Source organism: Xiphophorus maculatus, chromosome 21 (genome assembly GCF_002775205.1).
Source record: "Xiphophorus maculatus strain JP 163 A chromosome 21, X_maculatus-5.0-male, whole genome shotgun sequence".
Classification (NCBI taxonomy): Eukaryota; Metazoa; Chordata; class Actinopteri; order Cyprinodontiformes; family Poeciliidae; genus Xiphophorus; species Xiphophorus maculatus.
Window position 1 is genome coordinate 20095385 of NC_036463.1, and position 25535 is coordinate 20120919.

A 25535-nucleotide genomic window follows, 5' to 3' on the forward strand; every position below is an offset into this window, starting at 1 on the left:
ACACAGTGACACATGCATCATGATCTGTTTGATGTTTTAATGATGTTTATGGGGGAATATTTGCTCAGGGGTCTGAAGTGTTTGCTGTTCTACCTGGACGGCTGCAGGCCTGTTCCTCTATCAGGCTCATGTTGATTCTCACAACATCCAGAATGCAAACTGAAGTCAGTTTCTGACAAACATGAATTCATGTGTTTGTTTTACATAATTCTCACTTCCCTCTCCAGTTTCTGATGCATCAGTGTTAAAGTATGAGCTTTGTTTTCATCATCCCTGTTATAAACAGATTTATTTTAACAGGAAGGAACTGAGCTGATAAAACTAGAGATATTTTAGGAAGATGATGCTAAACTTGTTTAAATATCAACTGAGATTTTCATTAAACTAATGAATTGAACAGTAGCTGATTGATGCAAGCTGTGTCCTCGTTAAGGTTTCCTCCCTCTACTGGCCAGAAAGCAGAACTGCTGCATTGTTCTTCTCAGATCTTCATGACTGATTGCTGCAATAAAAATGATCCATAAAGCAGTCAGTAGCAACAGGTTTTCTCACCAGAAGCTCATTTCTGTCTCATTATGTTGTCCTCTAACATCTGATGGTTTGTTTTAGTTTTTCTAATAATTATTTATTCTCACAAGTTTAATGATGACATCATTTTCTTCTTGTGAACAAAGCATTTCTCAACTCAAAGACTAGAACTTCATTCTAGTCAAAGACTAGATCTAGATCAAGATCTAACCTTTTAGGAGTTAACCATTAGAGGTTAACTCCTTTTATGACACCGATAAATATTAAATGATTCAGCTTTATTTTATTGGACATCCAGTAATCAATCATCTGTCCAGTTCTACCAGCATCCTTCCTATGGAGCATCCAGAGACTGGATTGTTGTTGTTACTGGGTGATCTTCACTCTGAACCTGCAGTTTGAATACTGATCTGTCCTCATCAGTTCAAACTCTGCCAGGTTTTCTCTCTGACATTAAGATCTACAAAGCTCTGTCGGCCACCTGCATTCATCTGCACCAACCCAACGCTGCAGATCAGAGCACCACACTTAACACAGATGTTCACTCCTTCTAGCAACATGTCCAGGTCACATGCAGAGCAGAATTGCATAAAGGGCCAACAGGGCCTCACTGGCAGTGCTGCTCACCTCATTCCTGCTCCACATCCTTAGTGCTGTGATTTATTGGCCTGGAGCAGCAGCAGGTCAGACTGTGTCTGCAGAATCCCAGCTGCAGCTCCAGAGGAACCCGATTACAAGAAGACCTCCATTCAGCCACGTGGAGGCTTCTGCTGTTAGCAGCTCAGGCAGAGAAACATGCAGGGAGAGAAGCAGCAACATGTGGAAGGAATCTTCATGAGGCTCATCAAGTTCATGAAAGAAACTTTTGGTGCTGCTTTTATCCTTCAGACTAGTTTTACCCTTTTTAACTACAAATTTCATCAAAAAAGAAGATGAAACGTTTATATAAACATTTCATCTTTTTCCATCTTCTAGCTGTTCCATAACAGCTAGAAGAGCTTGTTAAGAATCACTAATTTATGCACCTGATGCCACTGTGGTGTTGATCTCTAAGAATTAGTGGAGTAATCTACACCCGAACATATTTGGGGACTTTTTATTCTTTGACTTGTCTCAGGTTGTTCACTCAGACGCTTGAAAGTCAAATCTCTAAAGACCACTCTTATGACATTTTCATAGATATGACATCCATCCATTATCCAACACGCTTGTGGGGTTGTGTCTGTCATGCACACACACCCATACCTAAGGAAAATGTAGAGTTTAATCCACCTGACAGTTTTTCTGGTACCTTCAGAGAGAACATGCTAGCCCAACTGTGCCACTGTGCAGAATATATACTGACATCTTCTGCTTTATTTAGACATATTTTAACAGCTCTAGAGACTTTATCCTAAATACTTTTACTCTCTCAGTGGGTCAACTCCTTCAGAACCTCGGTACCAACGCACGCTAATGCTGTTTCCTTTGCCCGTGTGCGTTTCCTCAATGATTATTACAGAGTGACCTCCAAGAAGATTCTTTCATTTTTTCATATTCATTAAACCTTCAGTAGATCTTCTATAGCCAGCATGTTGTAATGCCATGGCTACAGAGGTTATTACTGTTGAAATTATTTTGATCTTCTTTCAATGGAAGTTAAGCAACATGTGGAAACAAGTCTGTTATTGTTAATAAAAACTAATCTGATCGTTATAGCTCAGTAAGCAAAGATTGTTAAATACATCTCAGTTAACACTTGAGGACAAAGAAAGCACTGATACAGGTTTTAAACAGTTTACATTGATTTGAATAATTTCTTCTAAGGTTGAATAGTGGTTGGATGTTTTCGTCTTGGAGCATCTGCTCTGATCCTGCTGAAGGAAAGTCAGGAATCCTTCATCATAAGAGACTTCAGATGGTGTCGATGTTTTAAAGAATGTCGACAATCCCTCCAGACCAAAGCGTCTGAAAATGAAAACATATGATCTGTTTTCTGATTTCCCAGCTATCGCTCCTGAACATCACATTTTTTCTTGTTTTTACAAGGCATAAAGCTGGCCCAGCAAATCCTTTGAAGAGTTAGAATGGAGGAGACAAAGGAAGCAGTAGATCCACTGCTGTTAATGGGCAAATGGTTCACATGTAGCTTCATGATATGGAGAACACATGTTCCTGTTGTCTTGCGGTGTCAGAGAACTGCTCTGTGAAGGTCTGATCACACAACTTAGAGATTGTGGAGATAGGACTCCACTGATGAGTATGTTGGAAAATAAACATTAGATTGACATTTCAAGAAAATGTGTTTATTCCACACCTCTATGTTTGATCATTAGTACTGATGATACTCACTCAGTTCTAGCTATGATGAGAACACAACAGAGGCATAACAATCAATCAGTGAATTAGATTTTATAATCCTGGAAATGTTTTTCAGGAGATGGGCTGAATTTGTAGCTCTGGCAGTTCAGGTCTGAGTCCATCACCACACTCAGCATTCAGGCCTGATCACTGGTTTCTGACTGAAGCTGTGTGCTGAGTCTAGATCGTTCCTCTTTAGGTCTAAAGATAATAACTTCAAGACAACAAGCATTTAAACACAATATTCAACACAGTGTCGGGTTCTGGTCCAGGAGCTTCAGTCGCTCTGCAGAATAAATGTTTCCCTCAGTGGTTACCACCACACAGCTATGTACAAGCCTGCAGTAACAACCAAACACATTCAGTCAAAGTGAATCAGAGAGAAACTGCACACACTAATAGTAACACTATGAGCACTGCATCAATCCCTTTTAGCCTTGAATGTTCTCTTTCATTTGTCTTTGTTCCTGTTTGATAAACGTCTTTTTAGGCAGCCGACCAGACAGCCACTGTGCTTGTTCTCTGCGCCATGATGGATCTTGATCTAATGAAGGAGGTCATCCAACTGGCCATCCTGGACTTAGGTGGGCTGGAGCTCCTCCTTAACTTGCTGGATACTACAGACATCAGAAGCAAAGTGAGTAGCTTTACTTAAGCTGGACCTGGATGGATTGCAGTCATGACAGGAACTACTTCTATGTGTCAGTATGATAACAGTTAGTGTAACAGGAGTGTTGGTACAGGGAGCAGGCTGTTAAACACACAGGCAGCTGTTATTCACTAGTATGACTATGGTTTGATCGCCAGAGGAGATTCTTCAAGGGCTAAATGATGATCCTTGCGCATGTGTAGGTTGAATGTTAATTACAACCGGTGATCTGCCGGTGACCCATGTGAGTCTATAAAGTCACATGACACTCGGCGCTCAATCCCTCAACTTTCTTGTGAGACACAGTGATTCCAAGGGACCAAGGACTCAACCTGCGCATGTGCAGGAATGATCATTCAGTGCAGAACTGCTTTTATTCTGACTTTTGACTACGTTTATTAGAAATACAGTGTTTGACTTCTATATATTCCTGTTTCAGCACAGTTATTGGAAAGTAATAGTTCTTTCTTTTTTTTCACACATTGCTTTTGTCATATGATCAGATTGGATCTTTAAAAATCCTGGCAAAGATCAGCCAGAACGTTATCATCCGACAGACCATTGTAAACATGCGAGGCCTGCAGAGGATGGTGAACAACCTGGACTTACCAGTGAAGGAGCTGCAGGCCTTGGCCTCTGAGACCATTGCACATGTGGCTAAGTTCAGAAGAGCAAGAAGAACGGTGAGGGTACATGGAGGAATCAGAAAACTGGTGAGTCTCAGCTCGGAATGATGGAGGTTTGCTTCTTTTTGGGTGCTTCCATTCGGGCCTCAACTGCTTCTATAAGACAGTCCAAGCTCTTAAAGAAAACACCCAGCTCTTTTGTGGCAATGAATTAATGTTTTTAGGTGTCCGGAAAACAAACCGTTTCCTAAACCTCCAACCATTGTAGAGTTCAGCCCGACAACTGTAACCCATGCTTATCTTCAGCAAGTTAGGCCAGATGGTTTTCCAGCTATATATGCTGTGCAATGGCTACTGGAAAAGACAAGTGTTTTGTTGTTGACTTACCATTCAGAAAACATTTGTTGCATTCTTGTTTTGTTGTGCAGGAGGCTCCAATTCAAATATGTGTGTTTGTATAACTATGCATTTATTTGCAGCCATTTTCATTTGGGAGCATAAATGTTGAGTTAGGGGAGCATAGCCAACAGCAGCTTATTTGAATTTAAAGTTGATAGGTATTTTCTCAACCTATATAAAAAGACCCACAGACAACGTTACTTAGTTTTCAACCAAATTCTTGCAAGAATTGAGAAGGCACAGAGGATCAGCTCCTACAAGCCGATCTCCTTGCTTTCTGTCGTTCTGCTGCAGAACTTGTCTTTTTATTAGCAGGGAAAAGGAGTGAATGAGAAGTGGGAGAGTGATCCTAACAAAAAGGGGGGCTACTCTGATAACAAGGAAGGGAAACAGAAACTAAATTCTGCACACAGACAATTAGAGGCAACTAAGGAGTATCTCAGGAAGGCCCCCTAAAGAAGCACCTGTGAAAACATGCTTGAGGTCAAGGAAAGGTTAGTTATGTCTTACAAGCAGTTTAACAAGTTCCTCCACCCTCTGACATGTATTCCTGTTTGTTGACAGAAGTAGCAGTAATTAAAGCCTCCCTTCCTTGTATATTTTCCCCAGATCCAAATCGAATGTGCTCATATGTGAGTTGCTCACAAGGCGGATTCCTTTCATGCTGTTCTACCTGTTAACTGTGCAGAGTGTTATAGCTTTGTCACTGGTCAGGAAGTATGGGTTCAAACTCTGAAGATCATAGTCGTCACATTGGGCTTCTCAGCTCTAACATCACCATCTGTCCTACTACTTTTTCTCTCCTGCATTTCTGTTGTTTTCATCCTTGCACAGCCAGCGGTAATAAGAGTTTTAATTACACCCTTAATCATGGCCAACTACTTATTCTTCCCATTTGAAACCCTCTATTATCACCTCAAAGTAGGAAGCAAACCTCAAGGAGTTCCTGGAATCATGTCAGCTTCACTGAGTTGTTTAAAAGTCTGGGATCCTCTTTCTGATCAGGTGAAGATGCTGGACTGCTTCCATTACTCGGCAAAACCGGGAGAAGACATGGAGAAGAATTTGGAGGTGGCCCGCTGTGGAGCCTCGGCTCTGTGGAGCCTCAGCAAAAGTAGCAAGAACAAAGAGGCCATTCGTAAAGCTGGGGGGATCCCTCTGCTGGGACTCCTGCTCAGGTCTCCATATGAGAAAATTGCAATCCCTGTTGTGGGAACCCTGCAGGAATGTGCCTCACAGGTGAGGAGAGCCTCTGTATCCAGTAATGTTGTTCTTTTGCTGTAAGACATGTTGATCTGATTCTGTGAAACGGTCATTAATGTAAATCATCATTGAGATTCAGGTTAATATTATTCTATTTTTGACTATTCCAATTTAAACTAGTAAAGCTTCCTACAAACTTTTACTAATTTAATTCTGTCATTAAATATTTATTGCTTATGTAAAACATTTGTAGTACTTTTTTATCCTTATTTTTTCCTGTTTTGGAATAGAAAAATTTAGGAGCGTTAGCAATTCTAGGACTGAAATGGAAACTGGACAACAGGAAAATCATGGTGTTACAAAATCCAAAAATAGAGATGACACAATGACAAATATCAGGGCTGGAAACAGGTGTGGCAAAGAAACAGAAGACAGAACAGCATAATCTGCCAAGATGTAGCAGAAACTGGCAGACGTACAAAGCTTAGGAGGTGATTAGTGGAACCAGGTACGAGTTGGAGCTGAGAGAAAAATGGCTGCACAGCTAAATGAACAGCAACAACAACAAGGATTAAAATACAACAGCCAAACAAAACGTATATAAACTCTGAGAATATTAAAACTGATGAATGAGTCAAATTCTGAACACCAAATGTGACAAATAAAAACAAAGTCCAGCAGATGACACTTTAAAAGTATGCCCATAAGTACAGCAAACAATGAATTTCCAATGTAGAAGTTATTTGACATTTTAATGACAAAAATCTAAAACATTTAAAACTTTTTTTTAGCGAAAACTGTAAAAACAGGACATTCTGATTCCTTAGATGTCAGAATGAAATGTTTCTCCTTGTGTGCTGGAGACGTTCAGTTTCCCCACAACAGTCAGTCTGGCTGCAGTTTGGATCAAGGATGACATTTAAAACTATTGGTGAAATCCTCAGCTTTAAATGGTGGAGGACTTGGTCAGCTTCAAGGTGAGCACAGTGTCCAGCAGGCAGCTTAAAAGGTCAAGAAACGACAGAGCGTCCACAGTGAGGTTTAAATGATGAACGTGTGAGATCAGTAGACATGTTTGCATCAGATTGAATGACATCTAAACTGACAACTATTATCAAGAAGTGAAGAAAAAGCAGATCAAGATCAAGTTTTATTTAAAATGTGGGATTAATTAAAGGTTTTTGATTATTTTTAAGCATGTATAGGAATATTTGAATATTTATTCATGCTTGTGTTGTTTTGTTGTGTTTTTCTGTTCCTACAGAAAAATTACAGGGTTGCTATTCAGAATGAAGGAATGGTGAAGGACTTGGTGAAAAACCTGAGCAGTGACAATGAGGAGCTCCAGATGCTTTGTGCCAGTGCAATCTTTAAGGTACTTGGGTTTCTGTCTTCTGCTCTGCGCAGTTCTCTGAAGTCCATCCTGGTGAAAACAGAAATCCTTTTATTTGGACTGAAGCCCTTCACAGAAACGAACACCTGATCTCTGTGCTACTGACTAGAGCCAGACTGCAAGATCTCTCTCAGATCCCTTGTTTGTTTCACAGTGTGCAGAGGACAAATTGACCCGGGATCTGGTCCGCAGCCACCACGGCCTGCAGCCTCTGGTGTCACTGCTCTCTAAAGCAGAGAACAAGCAGCTCCTGGCTGCTGCCACCGGGGCCATTTGGAAGTGTTCAATCAGCATGGAGAACGTAGCTATGTATGCACACAACTTTACTATTTATTGTCCCTCCTGGAGTCATGGAGATACATGTTAAAACACCATGTTAGACATACAGAACACATGTTCTCTGCCTTTCTTTTTGTGATTTATTTTGGGGGGTAAAACTGATCAGAATGACTTCAACAAATCTCTACCTGCTCACTGGAACAGCGTTTGATGCAGTTCTGTGTGAAAGAGGTTTAATAAGAATTAGACATTTTATCCCCACGTGCCAATAACCTTTGGAGCCTGTGCTTGCTCAGCTGATGTGCTTCACAGCAGTTTCTCAGTGTGCAAAGAATTAACACAATGGATCCAGAACAGGAGGTTTAGCCTGCTGCAGCTTAATGTGGCATCAGTTCATATGTGAGTTTTATATGCAGCCGTTACTTAGGCACGACTCACTGTGTCATTGTTTCCACTCTCCTCTGTCAGATCCTTTTTCGGTTTATGCAGTTAAAGAGATTATTGGTGTAAAATGTTCAGACTTTGTTCAGATTCTATCAGCTCTGATCTTTGATGTGTTTACTTTTAGATTTCAGTCTTTCCTCTATTAACAATGGATCAGGCAGATGTGCAGACTTTACAGGCCTCAGTCATTTAAGGCCCGTTAGAACTCCACCAGTCGGGATCACAGTGAAATCAGCCTGGAGACATTTTTTTGTTCTCTCAGGATTATTGAGTCTCTGATCAGAATCTGAGTGAAGCAGTTAAATCATTACTGTCAGGAACAAAGAGGCTGCTAATCAAACAAGGTTTTAAGGCCCCGCCCTCTTTTCAGAATCTGTCACAGGCTGACAAGTGAAAATAAAATCCTGTTAGAAGATTTTAGACTGTTGTAATAACTGGAGCAATCTGAGATTTTCTGTCTTTGATTAAGTTAAATTCATCTTCCTGCAGACAGGATTCAGTCTTACTTTAGTGACTGATTTATTTGGTCTGGACAGTATGGAGGTCTTGTGGATTTGAGACAAGTAGCAGCAAATGTTAAACCTTTACTGATTTAATGAAGGAATGAAATGAGAAATGATTGATGTCCTGAAACATAAATGTGTAAAAAGCTCATTGTCACAGTTTGTACTTTTTAAAGGCCTCCCACTGAACCAAGGACAAGGCTCTGAATAAAGTGTGAGGACTGAGAAACAGTGAAACATTTAGTTCAGATTTTTAGCTTGTCCAGATGTGTCCTCTTGGGTCTGTGGACAGAGGTGTTATAGACACACTGAAATGCTGTAAAGGGCTTTAACAAAAGGCTGAAGCAATAAGTTTACAGTGGAAAGTGGAGACTGCCAAGTCTTGGAGTGTGTTTGCCAGAGCAGCAACGGTTGGGTCAAGATTGTGAAGTTTGCTTCCAGATCCTGGCTTCCTTCCATCTTAGTTCTGCTGCAGGCCGACCACGAGCAGAACATAATCTCCTCTTTAAATGATTCTTCTCTTTATCCGACTGCAGCTCAGCGTTCCCTCATGTTAGTCTGTGCCCTGATAGATTGATCTGTTTATTATATTCCTCATTGATTTAATGATTGTCAGGTTTCTGTGGTCGTTGCTGGAGATCTCAGGGTCCCTGAAACGCCTTAATATCACTTGGACCTTCTCTGAAGCTCACAGTAGAAAATTAATTCTCTATAATGATGAGTTGGTGAAGAAAAGACTGAAGACGAAAACGTGTTGCTCACACAGAAGCTCCTCTGTGGTTCCTGTCTCCTCTAACATGCTTTATGAGCCTCCAGCCATGTAGAGGCCTGTGTTTTCAGTTGGAGCTGCTTCAGGCAGCTTTGTGTCAAGTTACTCCTGCCAGAAAACAATTACCTCAGCTGGACCTGACGGAAATAGACATGACACGGTGTCGATTTATCATTGTAGAGTAGTGAGCTGCAGATGATGGAGGAAGACCATTGTTGTTCATGATGCTGAACTGGACTAAAGTTCATTAGCAATGTTTTCACTCTGAAGAAGAGGCTGTGGTTCAGTGGACCCTGCCCAGAACCAAACAACCTTAGCCGTCTACAATAGCTTACAGGCTATGATGCCAGCAACCGTAACTGGGAATAAAAACAGCCAGAGAAATGAACTGTGCACCAGAGGGTTGCTGAGGTTTTAGTGGAACCACAGTATATCCCTTCTGAATGTTGACTATAGTTTACTACTCTATAGCGAAGGCAAACAAGGCAAAATCACACAGTTAAAGATGGAGGAAGAGTTTCCAAGGTTTGGTGCTGCAAAGCGAAGACGAGGGACGGCTGTGAGGAGCCGTGGGAAAATTGTTTGTTCTGCTGAGTTACAGCAAGATGCTGATGTTACTGAAGGGAAAACAATCTTTACCTTTGACCCAATCATCTGATGATCATGTAGCTCTGTACAGAGGAGGTTCAGGAGACACATTGTTAGTCTGGCTGTCAAATCACTGGATCATGGAAACTTTAATAAATTTGGCCTCTGGGTTGAAAACTAAACTAGTTTCAGTTTTGTTTCACAGTTTTGTCTTCTCTCTCAAGAGCAACAAGATCAGTTGAATTGACTTTTAGTCCATGTTAGTTGTCCAGTTTCTGTAATAAATGAATCAAAGCACCTTAATTATATTCTAATGCAATCATCTCTTCTTGATGTTGTTCCTTCAAAGCTTCCAGGAGTACAAAGCTCTGCACATGCTGATTGGTCTGCTGACTGATCAGCCTGAAGAGGTCCTGGTCAATGTAGTGGGAGCTCTGGGACAGTTTGCTCAGATCCAAGCTAACAAGGCCGCCATCTGCAACGGTGGGGGCATAAGGGCTCTCATTAATCTGCTCAATGGAACAAACCAGGTATATAACTTTGGTTCTTCTGCAGTTCTTGTTCAAAATAACTCCTTTATTGATCCAACATCTGCTCTGTGTCATTTAACCAGGCTCTGCTTGTAAATGTAGCAAAGGCTGTGGGAGCTTGTGCCACAGAAAGGGACAACGTGGCGTAAGTTTATTTCTTCCTTTTCAATGTTTCATGCTCTGTTTATATTTACAGTAGGTCCATCAGGCGCCTGTTAAAATGTGATTAGTGGCTTATTTCCCATAATCAGTGAATCAGCCCAAACTCACTCCTGGCTGTTTATTGATGTCATGTGTTTTTACAAGGAAATGAGACCAATTGTAGGATGTAAACACAGCCTCATTAACCTGTCCTGGGCTGCTGCTCAGAAAGATTCCTGTAGTTTTCATTGGGAGCTGTGCAGGTAGGCGTCTCTTTCATCCTTAGCCCAATGACCGATTTTAAAAGCTTTGTTTATTGTAGCTGCTGTGTTAAATATGGTTGTGGTTTCATTCTCAGTGTTTTACTATAGCCATGCGGTCGCTGAGCTGCTCAGACTAACGTGCCTAAAGCCCTGCCCCGTCCAAAACTCCACGGCTGGAAAACCCAGAGAAGCAGAGTCTAGAGCCGTGGCTTTCTCTCTGCATTTAACCTCAAGCATCATGGAGCTTCCATCTGCACCTCATTGCTTTTATAAACCTGTTCCAGACTATAAGAGCCATCTTAATTATCACTGGGCAGAAATATCACTGAACCTGTGAGTTTATGGTGTTAGTTAACTGCTTCTGCTGCGGTACGACTCTGTTAGACGGGGAAACAAACAAACCCTGGGCTGGATAAAAATGAAGCCTGTCTAAATAAAGCTGCCGACTGTGGTAAACTTGACACAACCAGAGACGTCTGTTACATCAGATCATCATGTTCTCCATGTTCTCTCTCACTCTCCATTTTTACAGCAGATCTTCCAGTCTGTCAGCCTCCATCTGTCAACAGAGCTCTGATTCAGACAACCTTTGTCTGGATGTTGGGCCCCATGGCTTGTTTCCACGCATGTTGAGTCGTTTGCAGAGAAATTAGCACAACTCACAGTAGATATTTATTCCAAACCAGAACTGACAGAAATGTTTGTCAGATTACCAGTTTTAGGTAATTTATTGCTGATGATGTGTGATAAAACCCAATCAGCTGCATCATGTTTGTCCCTGCTGGACATCATTTTACCAACAAAGTTTCTGTTATCAGATCAGACCTTCTGCTGGTCACCACAGTTCTTCTCTCATCATGATCCTGAATCAGGTCGTCCAGAGCTCATGAGAGCTGCATGATCACTTCCCAGTTTCCCATCAGATCCTCCTGTTTGTTTTCATTCTTCACCAGTAGGCAGCGTGTGGTTAATGACATCACACTTCCTCCAATGAGTCCAGCGGAAGAACAAGAGTGAAGACGGATTTTTAATGCCTTCAAGGTCTGTGGTCTCCCCTCTAATCCGTCACTGTCAGCTGCAGCTTCATTGTAATCTGTTTCCTAGCTGCACTATGGGAAGATGGAGCCGTTTTGGAGGATGATATGAAGCTTCACTTTAGTTTTTGGTCCTGGACTGAAGAGGCCCTGCAGACTGGAGTCTGATGTTCTGATCCCTCTGGACTGATTTCTGTGCAGAAGGAAGACAGATGGAGCAGAGGACGTCCCTGATGAGCGTCCGCTCATCGGAGTCATGAAGACACTGTGATTAGGGAGTGTTTAGGTCATTATGACAGCATCAGTGTGGGCTTTGTTAGTTGAAGCACACATGGGGAACACGTTCCATGTTTTTATAGCAGACAATGGAGGGTCTGTGGTGGAAATCTTTGACCTCTCAGAGGCAACTCCAGTTTGAAACCAGTCATGTAAATGAGATGAAATCGAACTGCTGCTTCAGAAAACTTCACTTAGACTTTCTGAAATACGGAGCCACCTGTCTCTGGTTCTGTTTGTCTTGGGAAGGAGTCAAACAGAACTCCTTTCCAAGTCAGGAAAGGAGTTTCCCATGTTGGCCAAAACATGAAGTCAAAGTTTGTCAGCATCTATTTATAAATCCATGTAGGAAGAACTAGATCCAGATGTGTGCTGGTTGACCTCTGACCTGAGCTTTTCTGAGATTCTTGTGGAAAATGAGTTGAGAGTGGGTGGTACACAGACCCTGCAAAAGAGCTAAGTGTGAATAAAAAGTGCTGAAATCAATTTCTGCTTCCATGCTGTTTAGTTATAGTCATTGTTAAATCTGCTTCTGGTCGGCCTGATGGAGCCAAATCTTCACGTTGATTTGATTCTACAATGAAACGATTCTCTGTGTTTCCCTCAGAATCATTGACCAGCTTGATGGAGTCCGCCTGGTTTGGTCACTACTAAAGAATCCCAATGCAGAAGTTCAGGCCAGTGCTGCATGGGCCATTTGTCCGTGCATCGAGAATGCAAAGGTAAAGTAAAGATTCAATTTTTTAGTTCTGGGAGACATAAAGTTCATCATTGTTCCTCAGAGCAGAGGGTTTGCCTCTTAAACACACATTTATCAATCATAGATTTTCACATTTAAAGGTCGTCTCAGTCAGAAGGCAGAAGCTTGTTTCTGTCACCCAGTTTGTCTCTCAAGCTGCTGCTTCTGCTGGGAGGTCAGCAGAGGCAGAGCTGTGTCAGCAGAGGCTTACATGAACCCTGGGCTAATATGAAGCAGAGGAGCTTCCTTGGCACACTGGGATTGATGAAGTGAGGAACAGACTGAGAGAAAGATTGTAATATCCTGTGGGTCTGATTTCCTTCCTGAAAATCTTCCCTCAACATGCTGAGAGATGGTGGACCATGCAGCTTCTGTGAAGCCACTTCTCCAATAAAAACACTTTGAAACTGGAACAACTACATGACCATAAATACTGCTTATATCATTTTAGCTGCTACTATGTTTACTTCAACATTAAGAGCTTTTGTTGGTCGATTTTCTGTCATGAAAACAGAAGATCTTACCTGCATTTAGACATCACTATAACTGACATTAACGCTGCATGTTATAATATATCTGTGTCTACAATATAAACTCCAAACCATCTGCTGGAACATAATTTGTCAGACATTAGCTCAGTTTAGATGGAGCTGTTTTGTTACATCAGAAGTGAAATCATAAAAATGTTAAGACATTCAATCAGAACAGACCGATCCGACCCCGCTCAGTTAGTATCAATAATCATAAACACATTAGCAGGATTATGGTTTTACTCTTCTCTTCTCAACAACAGCTGTTATTTAGACATCTGCATTCCAGTTTTGATGAAGCTTCACAAAGGCAGTTTCTTGGTGTTTTTATGGGACGGGGCAGTGATGAGCTGAACCCGATTCAACTGCTTTACTGCCGTCTTTGTTTGGATGAAAACCCAAAATGTTTGAGTTGGCAGATCGGTTGTAAATTTATGACAGAACAGTGGTATAAATGCAGTGATGTTGCTGCTCTGCAGACACGGATATCTACAGGAGCTACACTAACTGTCTGTAGGTTATTAACTGGAACTGATTTTATTCAGTAAAATGAGCCAAACTACAGAGCAGCAGGTCCTTCCAATCAAGTAAACGGACCCCTCTCAGTTCCACATGATGAGGTGTGTCATTAATCTGCCTGGTTGTAGAAGCACATTTAGATGATTGGTTGATTTTTCCTTTGCATGTGAGCAGTGAAAGTCCTAGAAGTCTGATTGGTCCAGAGAAGAGCCTCAGAGCGTTCTTCTGAGCTCAGCTTCATATCAAACACAACAGATAATGTGTTTTCTATTTCATTTCATCCTGAGGGGGAGGTTAGTAACAAATGTATTTCCAAGTGCAGCCTCTTAATGCAGCAGCCTTAAGAACTGGGGGCCCGTCTGGGGCATGAAAGGGATTCTGGGTAGTCTGTGGCAGCTGGTGGCTTGAGAGAGCTTCCTCTGTCGCAGGGACTCCCAGCCAGCCATCATCAGTATTCCTGAGGAAAAGCTTCCTGTGTGTCGGGGGCTCTGTGGCCCTGGCAGCTCCCTCACTGGCCTGCACTGTGCACACGCCTCATCCTCTGGCATGGAATCACAGGGCCCATACACTGCACTGACTCCTGATCCCAGCTCTGAGCTCCCTGCTGGAGGGGAGAACACTAAAGTACATCCAGTGCTTGATTTTACCAGAAAAACTAAGAAAATCAATAGATTTTTCTGGTTCCTACAGAACCATGTATCAGCTCCTGACATGTGGATGATGTTGAAACAGACTGAGCTGCAGCAGACTTAGTGATTTTCATCCAGTTGCCCATAATTATTGCATTGAACGAAATTTCAGCTGCATTTTCAAAGTCCTGAATATTACACACTGAGCCACATTCATGTTTTATTCTGTGGCAATGATATGGTACATTGGCTTTTTAAATAGTGGCCCGATGCTGATATGACAGAGTATTAGAGCCATACTAGGGAAAAATAAAATAAAAATACAAAACAGTCACTTTGAAAATAGTCACAATATTAAAGTACATCTTTCACTTTAAAGACATGTTGAAGTCTTTGTATTGTAACAAGTCTGAAATTTACATTTTTGTGGCAAAAATGGCTCGTTTTTCAAAATAAAAGGTATTAGTACCTCCTCTACCTTAGCCTGCTTACTGCTCCACTTGAAAATAGCCCCTAGTGATCAACCGCTAATGACGTAGACAGAGGAGAACATTCTGGATGGTGCAGCTAAAACCATTGAATAAAACCTTAAGGAGGTGACCAATTTCAAGCATTACATTGGCTGTATGTTTAAGATTGAAGGCTCACATGTGAACCAGAAGTCAGGACTATTGACAACATAGTAATCAGAGATCACTTTAAATCGTAGAAGAGAAAATATTGGAATGGAAAACATGTACACAGACCTGGAAATGCTAACTGCAGTGCTAACAAAGAGAATTTTGCAACTATAGCTTTACATTTACAGATCTTTAGATCTTTTCATTGGTATATATGTACCAAGATAAGATAGATAAATAATAAGCATATATACAATTAGGCTAAGAAGTATTGGAAAATTGAATAACTCTGTCCACCGACCCTCTTCCAGGTCAAAGCTGGGACTCTGGTTTTGTTGTTGTTTTTTTCTTTTTCTGTTGTGTTTGTCCCTTGCCATGTCCAGAGCAATTGCAGTTTGAACATCCGCACATAAACATGTTTTAACCACACCTGAGCAAACAAAACCTCTGAGTTCAGCTATCAGACTGCAGTTGTTAGGGTCCGTTCTCCTCCAGTTACGTCACGTAAACCACATGGTTTTTTTAGGAATGCTTTTTGGTTGATTTAACACTTTAAAACATTTGCTAGCTAATTAGAGACTAAATACAGCAACAAGGTTTCAACCATTTAAAATAATCTTAAACACTTTAAGAGAATAAAGTCGTAGTATTACGACTTTATTCATAGTAATAACGGAAAGGTCAACAACCCAAACAAACTGCAGAATAGGGTTGGGCTGATTCCAGTTCTTCATTCAGACTTCCTAAATGTGGTCAACTTAACCTGCCCTCCTCTCCTTTTCCACATCACTGTCCCTCCTTTCATCGTTTTCTGTGTTGACCTTCACTGAGCAGCAGCTACTGTGTGTCTCTGTGACTGCAGGACGCCGGGGAAATGGTTCTCTTCCTGATCGGTGGACTGAAGCTGATCATTCAGTTACTGAAGTCACCAAGCAACGAGGTGCTGACAAGCATTTGTGCCGTCATTGCCAAGCTAGCCAAAGACAAGGAGATCCTGGGCGTCCTCTCTGACCGCGGGGTTGTCCCCCTGCTGGCTGGGCTGACTAACACAGTAAGAACATGTCGCTACTGACAACAAAGCAGCTTTTACTCTCTGAATACTGGGATTCTGTCTGGTTTACAGTCAGGTTGAAGTTTAGTTGGTGTTTTCCTTGCAGTTTCTTCAAATATCAGCTGATCCGGAGGATGTTGTTGGTCAAGAATTTCTTCCTGTTCTCCTCTCTGCAGACTGATGACAGACTCCGCTGCCACCTGGCCGAGGCCATCGGTCACTGCTGCATGTGGAGCTCCAATAGGGCATGCTTTGGTGACCATGGAGCCGTTGGCCTTCTGGTTTCTTACCTGGAGTCGAACGACAATTTGCTCCTCCTTAACACAACCATGGCCCTGTACCAACTGTCCAAAGACCCCAACAACATCATCACCATGCATGAGGAAGGAGTCGTTGAGGTCAGTTGGGCTTCCTCTTTGACTGGATACCTGCGTCTTCATTAAGTCCTAATTTGTTGCTCATTTCCAGTTTCGAGTCTGTTTCACAGCTTTCAGGCTAATTTTAGCATAGCTGCATTGAGGAAAATGTGCTTTAGTCTCCTGCTGCCCTTGTTTCAGTGATGTGTGAAAAACACAGAGTGATAAACTTTGAGAGGCTGAGACTATTTTCAGAGCCTTTGACCGATGGAGCAGAAACAGTCGGTGAAAACAAGTCTCCACTTTCCAGCCATCATGGGAAATGAGAAAAGCAAACAGCTCAGTGTGTGCAAAGTGCCAACCCTACACTGGACCCTAGATGCCATTGCAGCACAAGGCAAAGGACTGTAGCTGGGGGCAACTGTTGCTAAGGGTTGTTGCTTTACCTCAGGGCAGAATGCAGCAGCAATATGTTTCAGACCAAGGACTGATGGAGAAACGGCTGAGAGTTGAAACCCATCCATGGTTCTGTTTATTTTCCTCACAGTTGGTTACATCCACCAGACTTTTCATTGGGGCCATCATGTCTTCCAACCAGGAACTACTTCTGTATTTTCCTGCTCAACTCCTCACACTCTATTTGTGTCTCTCAGTAAATGAGATTGAACGTTAAGACGATGCTGTGACTGAAGTCTTGTTATGAAGGATAAAATGTCCATGTTGGTAAAACCTTGCTGTCTGATCCTTTCATTAAATGAGGTTTTACAGAAAAACTACCACATAAAAATCCATCTGTGACCACAAGTGTGTGAAACAGTCTCCCAGTACCAACTGGACTCTAAACTCGGTGCTGGTTCTGCAGCTGAAGCCAGATGTTCCCATGTTCATTGAACTGGTTTACTTGAACTCAGAAGCAGCAGCCATGATGGTTCAGCTGAACTGAACCTCAGCTGTTCTCAGAGTTCAACCCAGTTTACAAAAGCTGCTGAAATCAAATGTGTTTAGAGTTTGAGCCGCAACAAAAACTGGACCATTTCTTTATGTGTCTATATTAGTGTGTGAAACACTCCTTCTTTTTAGTGTGTGTGTGTGTGCTTGTTATTAGTGCAGCTCAGAGTTGCAACACTTCACCATGAGGTATTTTTGGACTTTACAGAGCTTAATCACCAAAGACCCTGTAGCTGCAGCAGCTCAGCAGTTTATCTGAATGTCAGACATGGAAACACAACACAGATCGCCTGATTGGTCAGACTGAACTTCATCTCAGCTCCTCTGAACAGGGAAGCTGATACTAACCTGTCTGAGTCCAGAGGAAACACACTGTGTGGGAGCTTGTCCGTCTCCACAGCTGAGTGTGTTGCTCTAACTCTGGACTTCATGATTTAGTGAGATCATATTTTTTCTTCTCCTGTTGGATAAAAAATTAAAACAACCAGAAATGATGGAGCTGCTTCTCTCAGGGGAAATGCACTCCAACCAAAACACCAAACGCCTCTCAGTTTGATCTAATGTTTGCTCTCAGCATCTCCCACTTTCCTCTGGATGAGCCTCGTTTTGTGTTGTGTATCAAACCAAGCTGCCTTCCTCCTGGCCTGTATGTTGCCTCCAAAGTTCAGGGAATTGTTTGCTGAAGCCATACATCCATTCAGACGGATTCAGACAGCTGCTTGTGTTAAACAGCCTCTTTCATAAGCAAAGCTTTGTGAAGGAAATTGCTAAAAATTACTAAATGCAAACCGTAATTATTGGTAATTTGCAGCTGAATGTTTTCCAGAATGCAGCCTTTGCCAGGTCCTGGTGTGTATTTTAGGATTTTACTAATCTAAATGAGAAAAACGTTTGCTCTTTAGTTGCTCTGAGTTCACCTCTCACCCTGGCACGGTGTGTTTTCATCTGATTCTTCTTTCATGTTTTGTTCTTCTGGAGATTTGATAAAATGAGCCTAAAGAGGAACCAGGAGTACCTGGAGATTCAGCCTCACAGGTTTTCTTTTAGTTTGTAGAGAATCTATTTTCAGCTTGTGGTTGTGCTGAGCAGATGATACAGGAGCTGTGGCTACAGCTTTACTAGGACCATCATAATTTAAATCCAACGTCTCAGAGCCTTTGACTGAAGCTTCTGTCCCTCTTGTTGTTCAGCTCTAACAGACTCTGGGTTCAACCTGAAACTTTTCCTCCTTTTCCTCTTTGGAGACCCAGAAAAAGCAGCTCAGCATCTGTGGCTGACTGGAGGCTGCAGGGAATGTTGTTTACCTGGACTTCTGCACCAAGTTCCCCTCGACCCGGCTGAACACAGCCGTCTGTCTGTCCTGTTTGCCTCCACAGTTGAGTGTAAAACATGGGGAAGCTGGGAAGAGAAACTCCCTGGACTCACTGGAAACATCTTCAGAACTCCTGCTGCAGTTTTCAAACGCTAAGCAAGTGTTGATGTTCCTTCAGTCAGGGAATGTCTAATAAGTGCTGGATTATATTCCCAGAGATCCCAGCTGGGAGGGAGAGATGGAGCTGGAAGAAAGGCTGCAAAGAGAGACGTGCTTATCTTAGCCTAGCTTTGCTCTTCAGGAGACCTTATTTGGCCCCGTCTGAATAACACGCCACCAGGCTGGCAAATAAAGCAACCCTGGCACTTCTCAGGCATCCTGTTTTTCACTAAAGAGCCTTGTTTAGGGAGCTGCATGTTTTCTGGAGCTGCTGGAGGGGAAATGTGCTGCTGGAGCTCTGATGAATGGGATAATAATCCTGCTAAATGTGTCATAAATAATTCTCATCTGGAGTTTACAAAGGGACCATGTTTGGTTCTGTCTATTGTCTTGAGTTGCTCTTGAGGAACAAGGATGTGACGGTAGCTTTTGTTAAAGTTGTGGTATTAAAAGGAAACGATTGTTTTTGATCACATAAAAACAGATGGATTTTATTAAACTGCATTGGAAACACATTTTTCACATCACGAGTCACATGATCAACAACCAGATGTCCAATCTTTCTGGCACAAACAACAAGAAGGAGTTGGAGTGAAAAAAAAAGAAATCATGATTCATCATGTTTTCTTCATTGTGTTAACATAGTAGTTTCTAAAGATTTTCTGGGGCTCAAATGGATTACAATAAAATGCCCCCAAAACAGAAAAACAAAATCAACTGGGACCAAACCAGACATAAACATTTACACATATTTAGTTTTCAAGCTACATTGAAGTTTATTTTACACTTCAGGTTGCAACAAAACAAACTACAAACCATCTTTACAGTGAATCACTTTTGTGTAACTTTATATTTATTTTTTATTTTTATTCATCCATACCGCTTCCCACGTTCCCCTGTAATGGCACTGCGCCCCCTGCAGGGAACCACTGTTAACAATTAATCTGTATTTTTTGATTGCATTTCTTATTTAGTGGAAACAACGCAATTCAAAATTCTGTTGTTTCAATATTAGTGAAATATAGCCAAAGTTTTGTGCACATTTTTAAAGGAAACACAGCTAGTGTTGACTGAACCCAGGAGAAATGTTGAACCTTCGCTGTTTTTCCCAGACGTTTTTCCCAGAATCTTGTTTCCTTCCCTGAAGAAAAATCCTCGATGTCTGGAGCCTGAAAGAGCCTCAGACGTCTCAGCTGGTTTTTCCTCAGGGCCTTGTTGTGTTTAGGAGGAGGAAGTCCTCAGTTCTCACCTCAGGGTTGTAATATTTAACTATCCAGAATAATCAAACATGCAGCTTGAGGAACCTCAGCAGAACGTCATTGTGATTTGACCACACAGCCCACGCTGACCAGGTCTACCATGTTTATGCACAGATATACTTTGATTTTGGTTCCACTACTTCTGGCTGCAGACTTGAAGCAGGAATTTCAGAGAAGAAACTGGAAGAAAAGTTGAGGCCAAAATCACCTGCTGCTCAGTGGTGTTTCATTTAGTCTGGGTTTTTCTGCTTCCTCCACATCATTAGCAGTTCATTAAAGCAAGTTTTATTTTGTCAAAAATAAACTTCCAAAGCTGGTGATTTCTGCAAAGCCCAAAGTTTCTGTTCCGTAATGAAATCTAACCAGATCCATTACACAAGCCGCTAACAGGGATAGAGCTTGACCTTTGGAGCAGCAGAAAAGCTGTCGACTTCTGTGGTTCACGCGCAGGGTTTTAACGTCCAGCTGCTCTGCACCACTTTCATCTGGACAAAACTGCAGAGGTGTGTGTGCAGGCAGCTGGAAGCCCTCTGCTGAGGCCTGCATTGGAGAGTGGATGTTCTGCTGTTTCTGGTGGGTGGCAGCAGTGAGAAGATGACACTAAATGTTCTCAAACACATTTGCGTATGGTCCATTTCTTTTCAAAGTTGACTTTGTCCACTGTGCTTTTCCTTGCAGTAACTTCTGTCCTTTCCACTCCCACAGCCACTGGTCAAGCTCATAGCTTCTGGTACCGACGAGATCCAGGAGTTTGCTGCTGGATGTGTGCGCAACATCCGTCTGCTGGTGTTGGCCAATCAGAGGGCTATTTATTGAAACGAGAGCAGCTGATCTCAGCTGAAGCCCTGGAAATGCACCAGAGACTGTAGGAAAGGTATGAGGGTGGTGAGCAGGACGTGATGAGTCCAGATGGCCCAAATGTCGGGAATCAACAAAGGACATGATGCAGATAAAAAAGTGAATAAAGTAAAGGACTTTTTGAAAGAATTATTTGGAATCTTGTCAAGTTCATCTGAGCAAAATCAACATTACTGACCTTATCATGTGTCCTTTAGAAAGCTAACTACAGACTGTTTTGAAGGGGAAATATGATGTAAAATCGACTTTTCTGAGCTTCATGTTATGCTATTTCCTTATCAAAGTGTTGCCTTGATTCTTTCATGCATATTTGAGAAATCCTTTAATCTCCCGTGGCAACCAATCAGCTGTGCGGATCATCTGGCTGGACCTAGCCCCGCCTTCGAGGCGCAGCTCCTTCTCAGAGCTGCAGTTTCCAAGCTTCCCTAACAGCACCATTCCTCTGTGAGTTCCCTTCAGCTCCTTCAGACTAGCCAGCAGCAATTAGCAAGCACCTGATGGAACTGCATATCTACTGAACTTATTACACCAGCTACGTCCGACTCCCCTTATGAATGTATGTGTGTGTATGTATATATAAACAACTGAGGTTAACATAGAAACTTGATTGTGCTGCAAAATGGCACCATGTGCCTGAGAAATACATAATAATACCCCTTTAAATGTTTCTTTGACAAAAGAGGAAACGTTGCAAAAAGCTGCACAAGTGTTTCAGATCTGCTCTATTAGATAATCTGAGGAAACTCATGAAAAGTTTGATCTGTGTTGATGAGAGAACTTTTATTTGTCCTCTTGCTTCTGTTTACCTGGAAACTTTCATCTTGAGCTTCTTGTTTCTGTCAATGACATCATCACAAGTTCATCCAAACAAACCCTTCTCTTGCTCTCCTTCAGTCTGGAAGCTATGATGATCAAAATAAAGATTATTTTTGATGCTTCTTTTGCCAAATGTGTTTTAGAAGTGAAACACTTTGGAGCCCCCGTCTCTGCTTTTGTTAAGTGATTCAGAGGAGACCACAATATTTAAACAGCCACATCTGCTTCTGGGAGCTCAGTCTGCTGCAGTAGTTTATATCCATGTGTACTTATATGAACAGACCCAAAGCTTCAATGCAGCGTTTAGATAAATGCAAGAAAACACTTTGGTTCTGTTGAACACACTGAGTCTGCACAAACACTCTCTAAATAGCATTTTTATTCCATTCCATTTTTAGTTTCAACGTTTATTAGAAACGGTCAAATCTATTTAAGAAAGCAGCTCATTTTTTCTGTCAGTAAAATTTTAACTCCTTTTGGTTTCAGGAATCATCTTTACACACTAATGCTTTCAGTCAGCAGCAGCTACAAAAATCCCAGTGAGTTAGAGAACAACAGAAAAGTTGCTCAGCTTTTTTCTTAAACTTGTTCTTTTTGTTCCTGTTGCAGATTCCTTCACTAATTTCATCTCTTTCTGTTCTTCCAACTTACAGACATTATATCTCTTGGGATGTGTGAGTGGTTATCATTGCTGCTGATCTGGGCTCGTCTTCTGGTTCTGTTTATTAGAAACTGTCTGGGTCGGGCTCCACAGGCCCTCCATAGCAAACTGTTGGCTTCAATCATCGATCCTCCTCTGCTGTCCTGGACCGAGATGCTGGGCTCTCCACCTCAGTCGCTGCCACAAAGTCTAAAGGGATTTTCATCAATATCTGCTGCATGCAAGAACAAAAAATTAGTAAAACATAGAAAATATGCGTCTGGAGATCTTCATCGCTCTTTGATGTCTAAGCAGCAGCAGCTGCTTGCTGGGGTCACTGGAAGAGCATGATGAGGGAAGAGTGGCTGAGATCGCTGGTTACGTGTGAAGATGGAACTTCACATGAAACAACACAAACTGGTGAAGACAGAAACTCGGAGGGAAAAATCACACAATCAATAGAACAAGATGGATGGTTACTGCTACTTGAAGTGTTGTCAGGAAAAAGTCTTACAGATTTTTCAACTCTGAACAAAGTGACGCCAACCTGTGGAGCTAAAATGTGGCGTTTACCTGGAAACAAAGCAGCTAGCTTGACGTTCAGGGTACATCAGCTCTGGAGAAGCTGGTTCTGTTATGATGTTCTAGGTTCTGATTCATCAGACTGTCCAATGTCTGCTAAACACCCTGAGGTAGAAATAGCAACATATGACATCACACTGTCATACTTAATGTGGCCCAATAGCTCAGCTTCTGTTTGCCATCAGGATGAATTATGGACAAAACAACCAGTCAGATGAAATACAGCAGAAAGAAATGATGGAATCACTCAGTGATGAATAAAGACTGATGATCCCCACGAGACGTCTGTCAGCTCAAAGGATTTTAAATCACCACTTCAGGAAGGATTTGCACCAAGAACATGTTGGTTGTTTCCAGTCAGCTTGTAAAACTGAAAACACACAAAGACTAAAGAAGACGACAGAAAACTGTCAACACCATGATTTGGAAGTTGGAAATGTACAACAAAAAACATAAAAACCAAATGGAAGAAATAAGAAACAGTTTGTAACTGAACTGTAATAAATCAGCTGAAGGAAAGTCAGACATAAACATTCAGATGCTCTAGTGTGACCTGAAATGTGCCGTTCACATTCAACCACTCTTAAACATGGTTGAATTAACATCACTCCCTAAACGCTTGTATGTCAGATGATGGTTCCACGACGACATCGCTGTCCTCATGATGGTTAAGACGTCATTTCTGCACAGAAGAGTCGGCCAAAATTCTTCACTGCTGATTATAAAGACTCGTTGCCTGTTATCACAAACTCTTAATACCAGTTGTTACTGCAAATGGTGGCAAAACTAGTTATAAGGTTAAGAAGGCAATTATTTGTCCCATCGGTCCAGGGTGGGTTGGACAGCTCTCCTGTTAGTGAATGAAATCATTAACTGAAAACTGTTTTTTGTATTTACTCAGGTCATCTTTATCCTTTACTAAGATTAGTTTGATCTAAATGATTTAAGAGGGACACAAAGAAAAAACTCATATGAGAGGAAGCAAGTACTTTTTCACAGCACTTTGTTAAAGCATGGAGAAAGTTTAAACCACACAGTCCATCAAATGAATAAAGAAATGGAATAATTGGCTTTAGAAACTAGTTTATAATAAAACAATAACTCGGCATATAGTTCCCAGAACAGTATTTAGGAGGCATGTCTGTCCTGCATGTCCCTGAAGCTGAAACGTGTGCAGCTCTGAGGTCAGGCTGGGAGGAAGCAGCAGAACTTTTCAAGGAACTCAGGCTGGTTTGTCATGAAGCCACAGTTCAGAGTTTTAGTTTTGCCACAAGCCCTCTGAGAAGAGAAGTGTCTGCGTTCTTTGGAACATTAAAGGTTCGGTCTCTGTTCTCTGGTGCAGCAATTATGTCCAACTCTGACCTTCCATGTCCAGGGATCCAACACTTTTTAAATAGTTGTCAAGTGGAGGGTAAAGCATAGTGATAACCCTGATGGCAGTTCTTCTGTTTTCAGGGACCATGGAAAGTGTCTCACCACTGGCCTAACCTTCACCTCGTCTCCAGACTCCAGTCCGTGGTTCACATGGCTACTGTGAGGAGAGTTTCCAGATGTCCAGAACTTTTTTGTTGTTACCACCACACAGTCCTCCCTTGTCATTTTTTCTTTTTTTGATTGGGATGTGTTCAGTTGTATTAAAATGGAACTGCTCATTTAAAGTTGCTCAGAAATCCCACATATCCCCTGGGCTCTGCTGCAACATTCACTAAACAATCTAATAAACAGTAAAAGTTCTAAATATTAGAAGTGGTTTTTCCATCCCCTCCAAGGCACATTTTCTAATAAAAAAAAAAGTATGGTTAGCTTGTTATTCCCCCATCATAAATATGTGTCCTCTCAGAACTCCAGACAAAGGACCAGACTCTCTGCTAGCTGAGGCCTGAACACAGCTTCTGTTCTCAATCAAAAATGAGTTTTTCTGCCATCCCAGCAGGGTCACAGAATCGGGGTAAACTTTGTCAAGCCATATTTCCTCAGGCCTGGCTCACTCACTGCAATACAGACATCAGTCTCTAGATTTTACCCACAGTCATGACCTTGAAGGTGGCCTAGCATTATTCACACAAAACCCCTGGCTCACCCAAATCCAGAACCCTGGCCACCACACGAACCATGGTACCCACACTTAATCACTACTTGGTTAAACTCTGGTGAACACGGGAGGAAAAGGTTCTGTTTCCATGAGGATCCTGAGCAGGGAGACGATCTTTGCTTTCTGTATTTCTCACCCAAAACTCTTCAGCGTGTTTGTCAGCTCTAAGATCGTGAGATACGTCGAGTATGGTTTCCAGCTTTGAGATGATGCTCTGATGAAAATCTTTTTTTTTTTTCATTGATTGATGTAGTTACCTTTGTGCATAAAATCTAAATTTCATCACACTAGACCAGGTGGTTCCAGTGTGAATTGTGATCTGTCAAAATGACAAATGGCCTCCAGATTTTTCTGTCGACATTTTTTTGAAAAACCCGTCGAAGACGGAAAGTATTCGGCTAACAGCACATTGACACGGAGAGCTTTCAGTTCTTTACCTGACCTTCAGAACTGAGGAAAC

At 41.8% G+C, this 25535-nt stretch overlaps 1 protein-coding gene across 3 annotated transcripts in view; it reads left to right on the top strand.

The window, feature by feature from the left end:
- LOC102225416 (armadillo repeat-containing protein 4-like) overlaps positions 1-22363 on the top strand; it is a 33615-nt gene extending 11252 nt beyond the window's left edge. Inside the window, exons 11-22 of one of the 3 annotated variants that reach the window (XR_002751929.1) lie at positions 3359-3505; positions 4021-4230; positions 5548-5781; positions 7010-7120; positions 7293-7447; positions 10071-10251; positions 10335-10396; positions 12573-12687; positions 15865-16053; positions 16230-16451; positions 20793-20961; positions 22248-22363. Coding sequence is in view for 2 of the 3 variants with exons in the window: in XM_023325903.1 (XP_023181671.1) it covers positions 3359-3505; positions 4021-4230; positions 5548-5781; positions 7010-7120; positions 7293-7447; positions 10071-10251; positions 10335-10396; positions 12573-12687; positions 15865-16053; positions 16230-16451; positions 20793-20903 (1737 nt within the window). In the remaining variant the exon portion in view is untranslated. Of the gene's footprint in view, positions 1-3358; positions 3506-4020; positions 4231-5547; positions 5782-7009; positions 7121-7292; positions 7448-10070; positions 10252-10334; positions 10397-12572; positions 12688-15864; positions 16054-16229; positions 16452-20792; positions 21883-22247 lie in introns of those variants that run through there. The other 2 variants (XM_023325903.1, XM_023325904.1) reach the window with 2 other exon arrangements.
- Positions 22364-25535: the final 3172 nt, after the last annotated feature.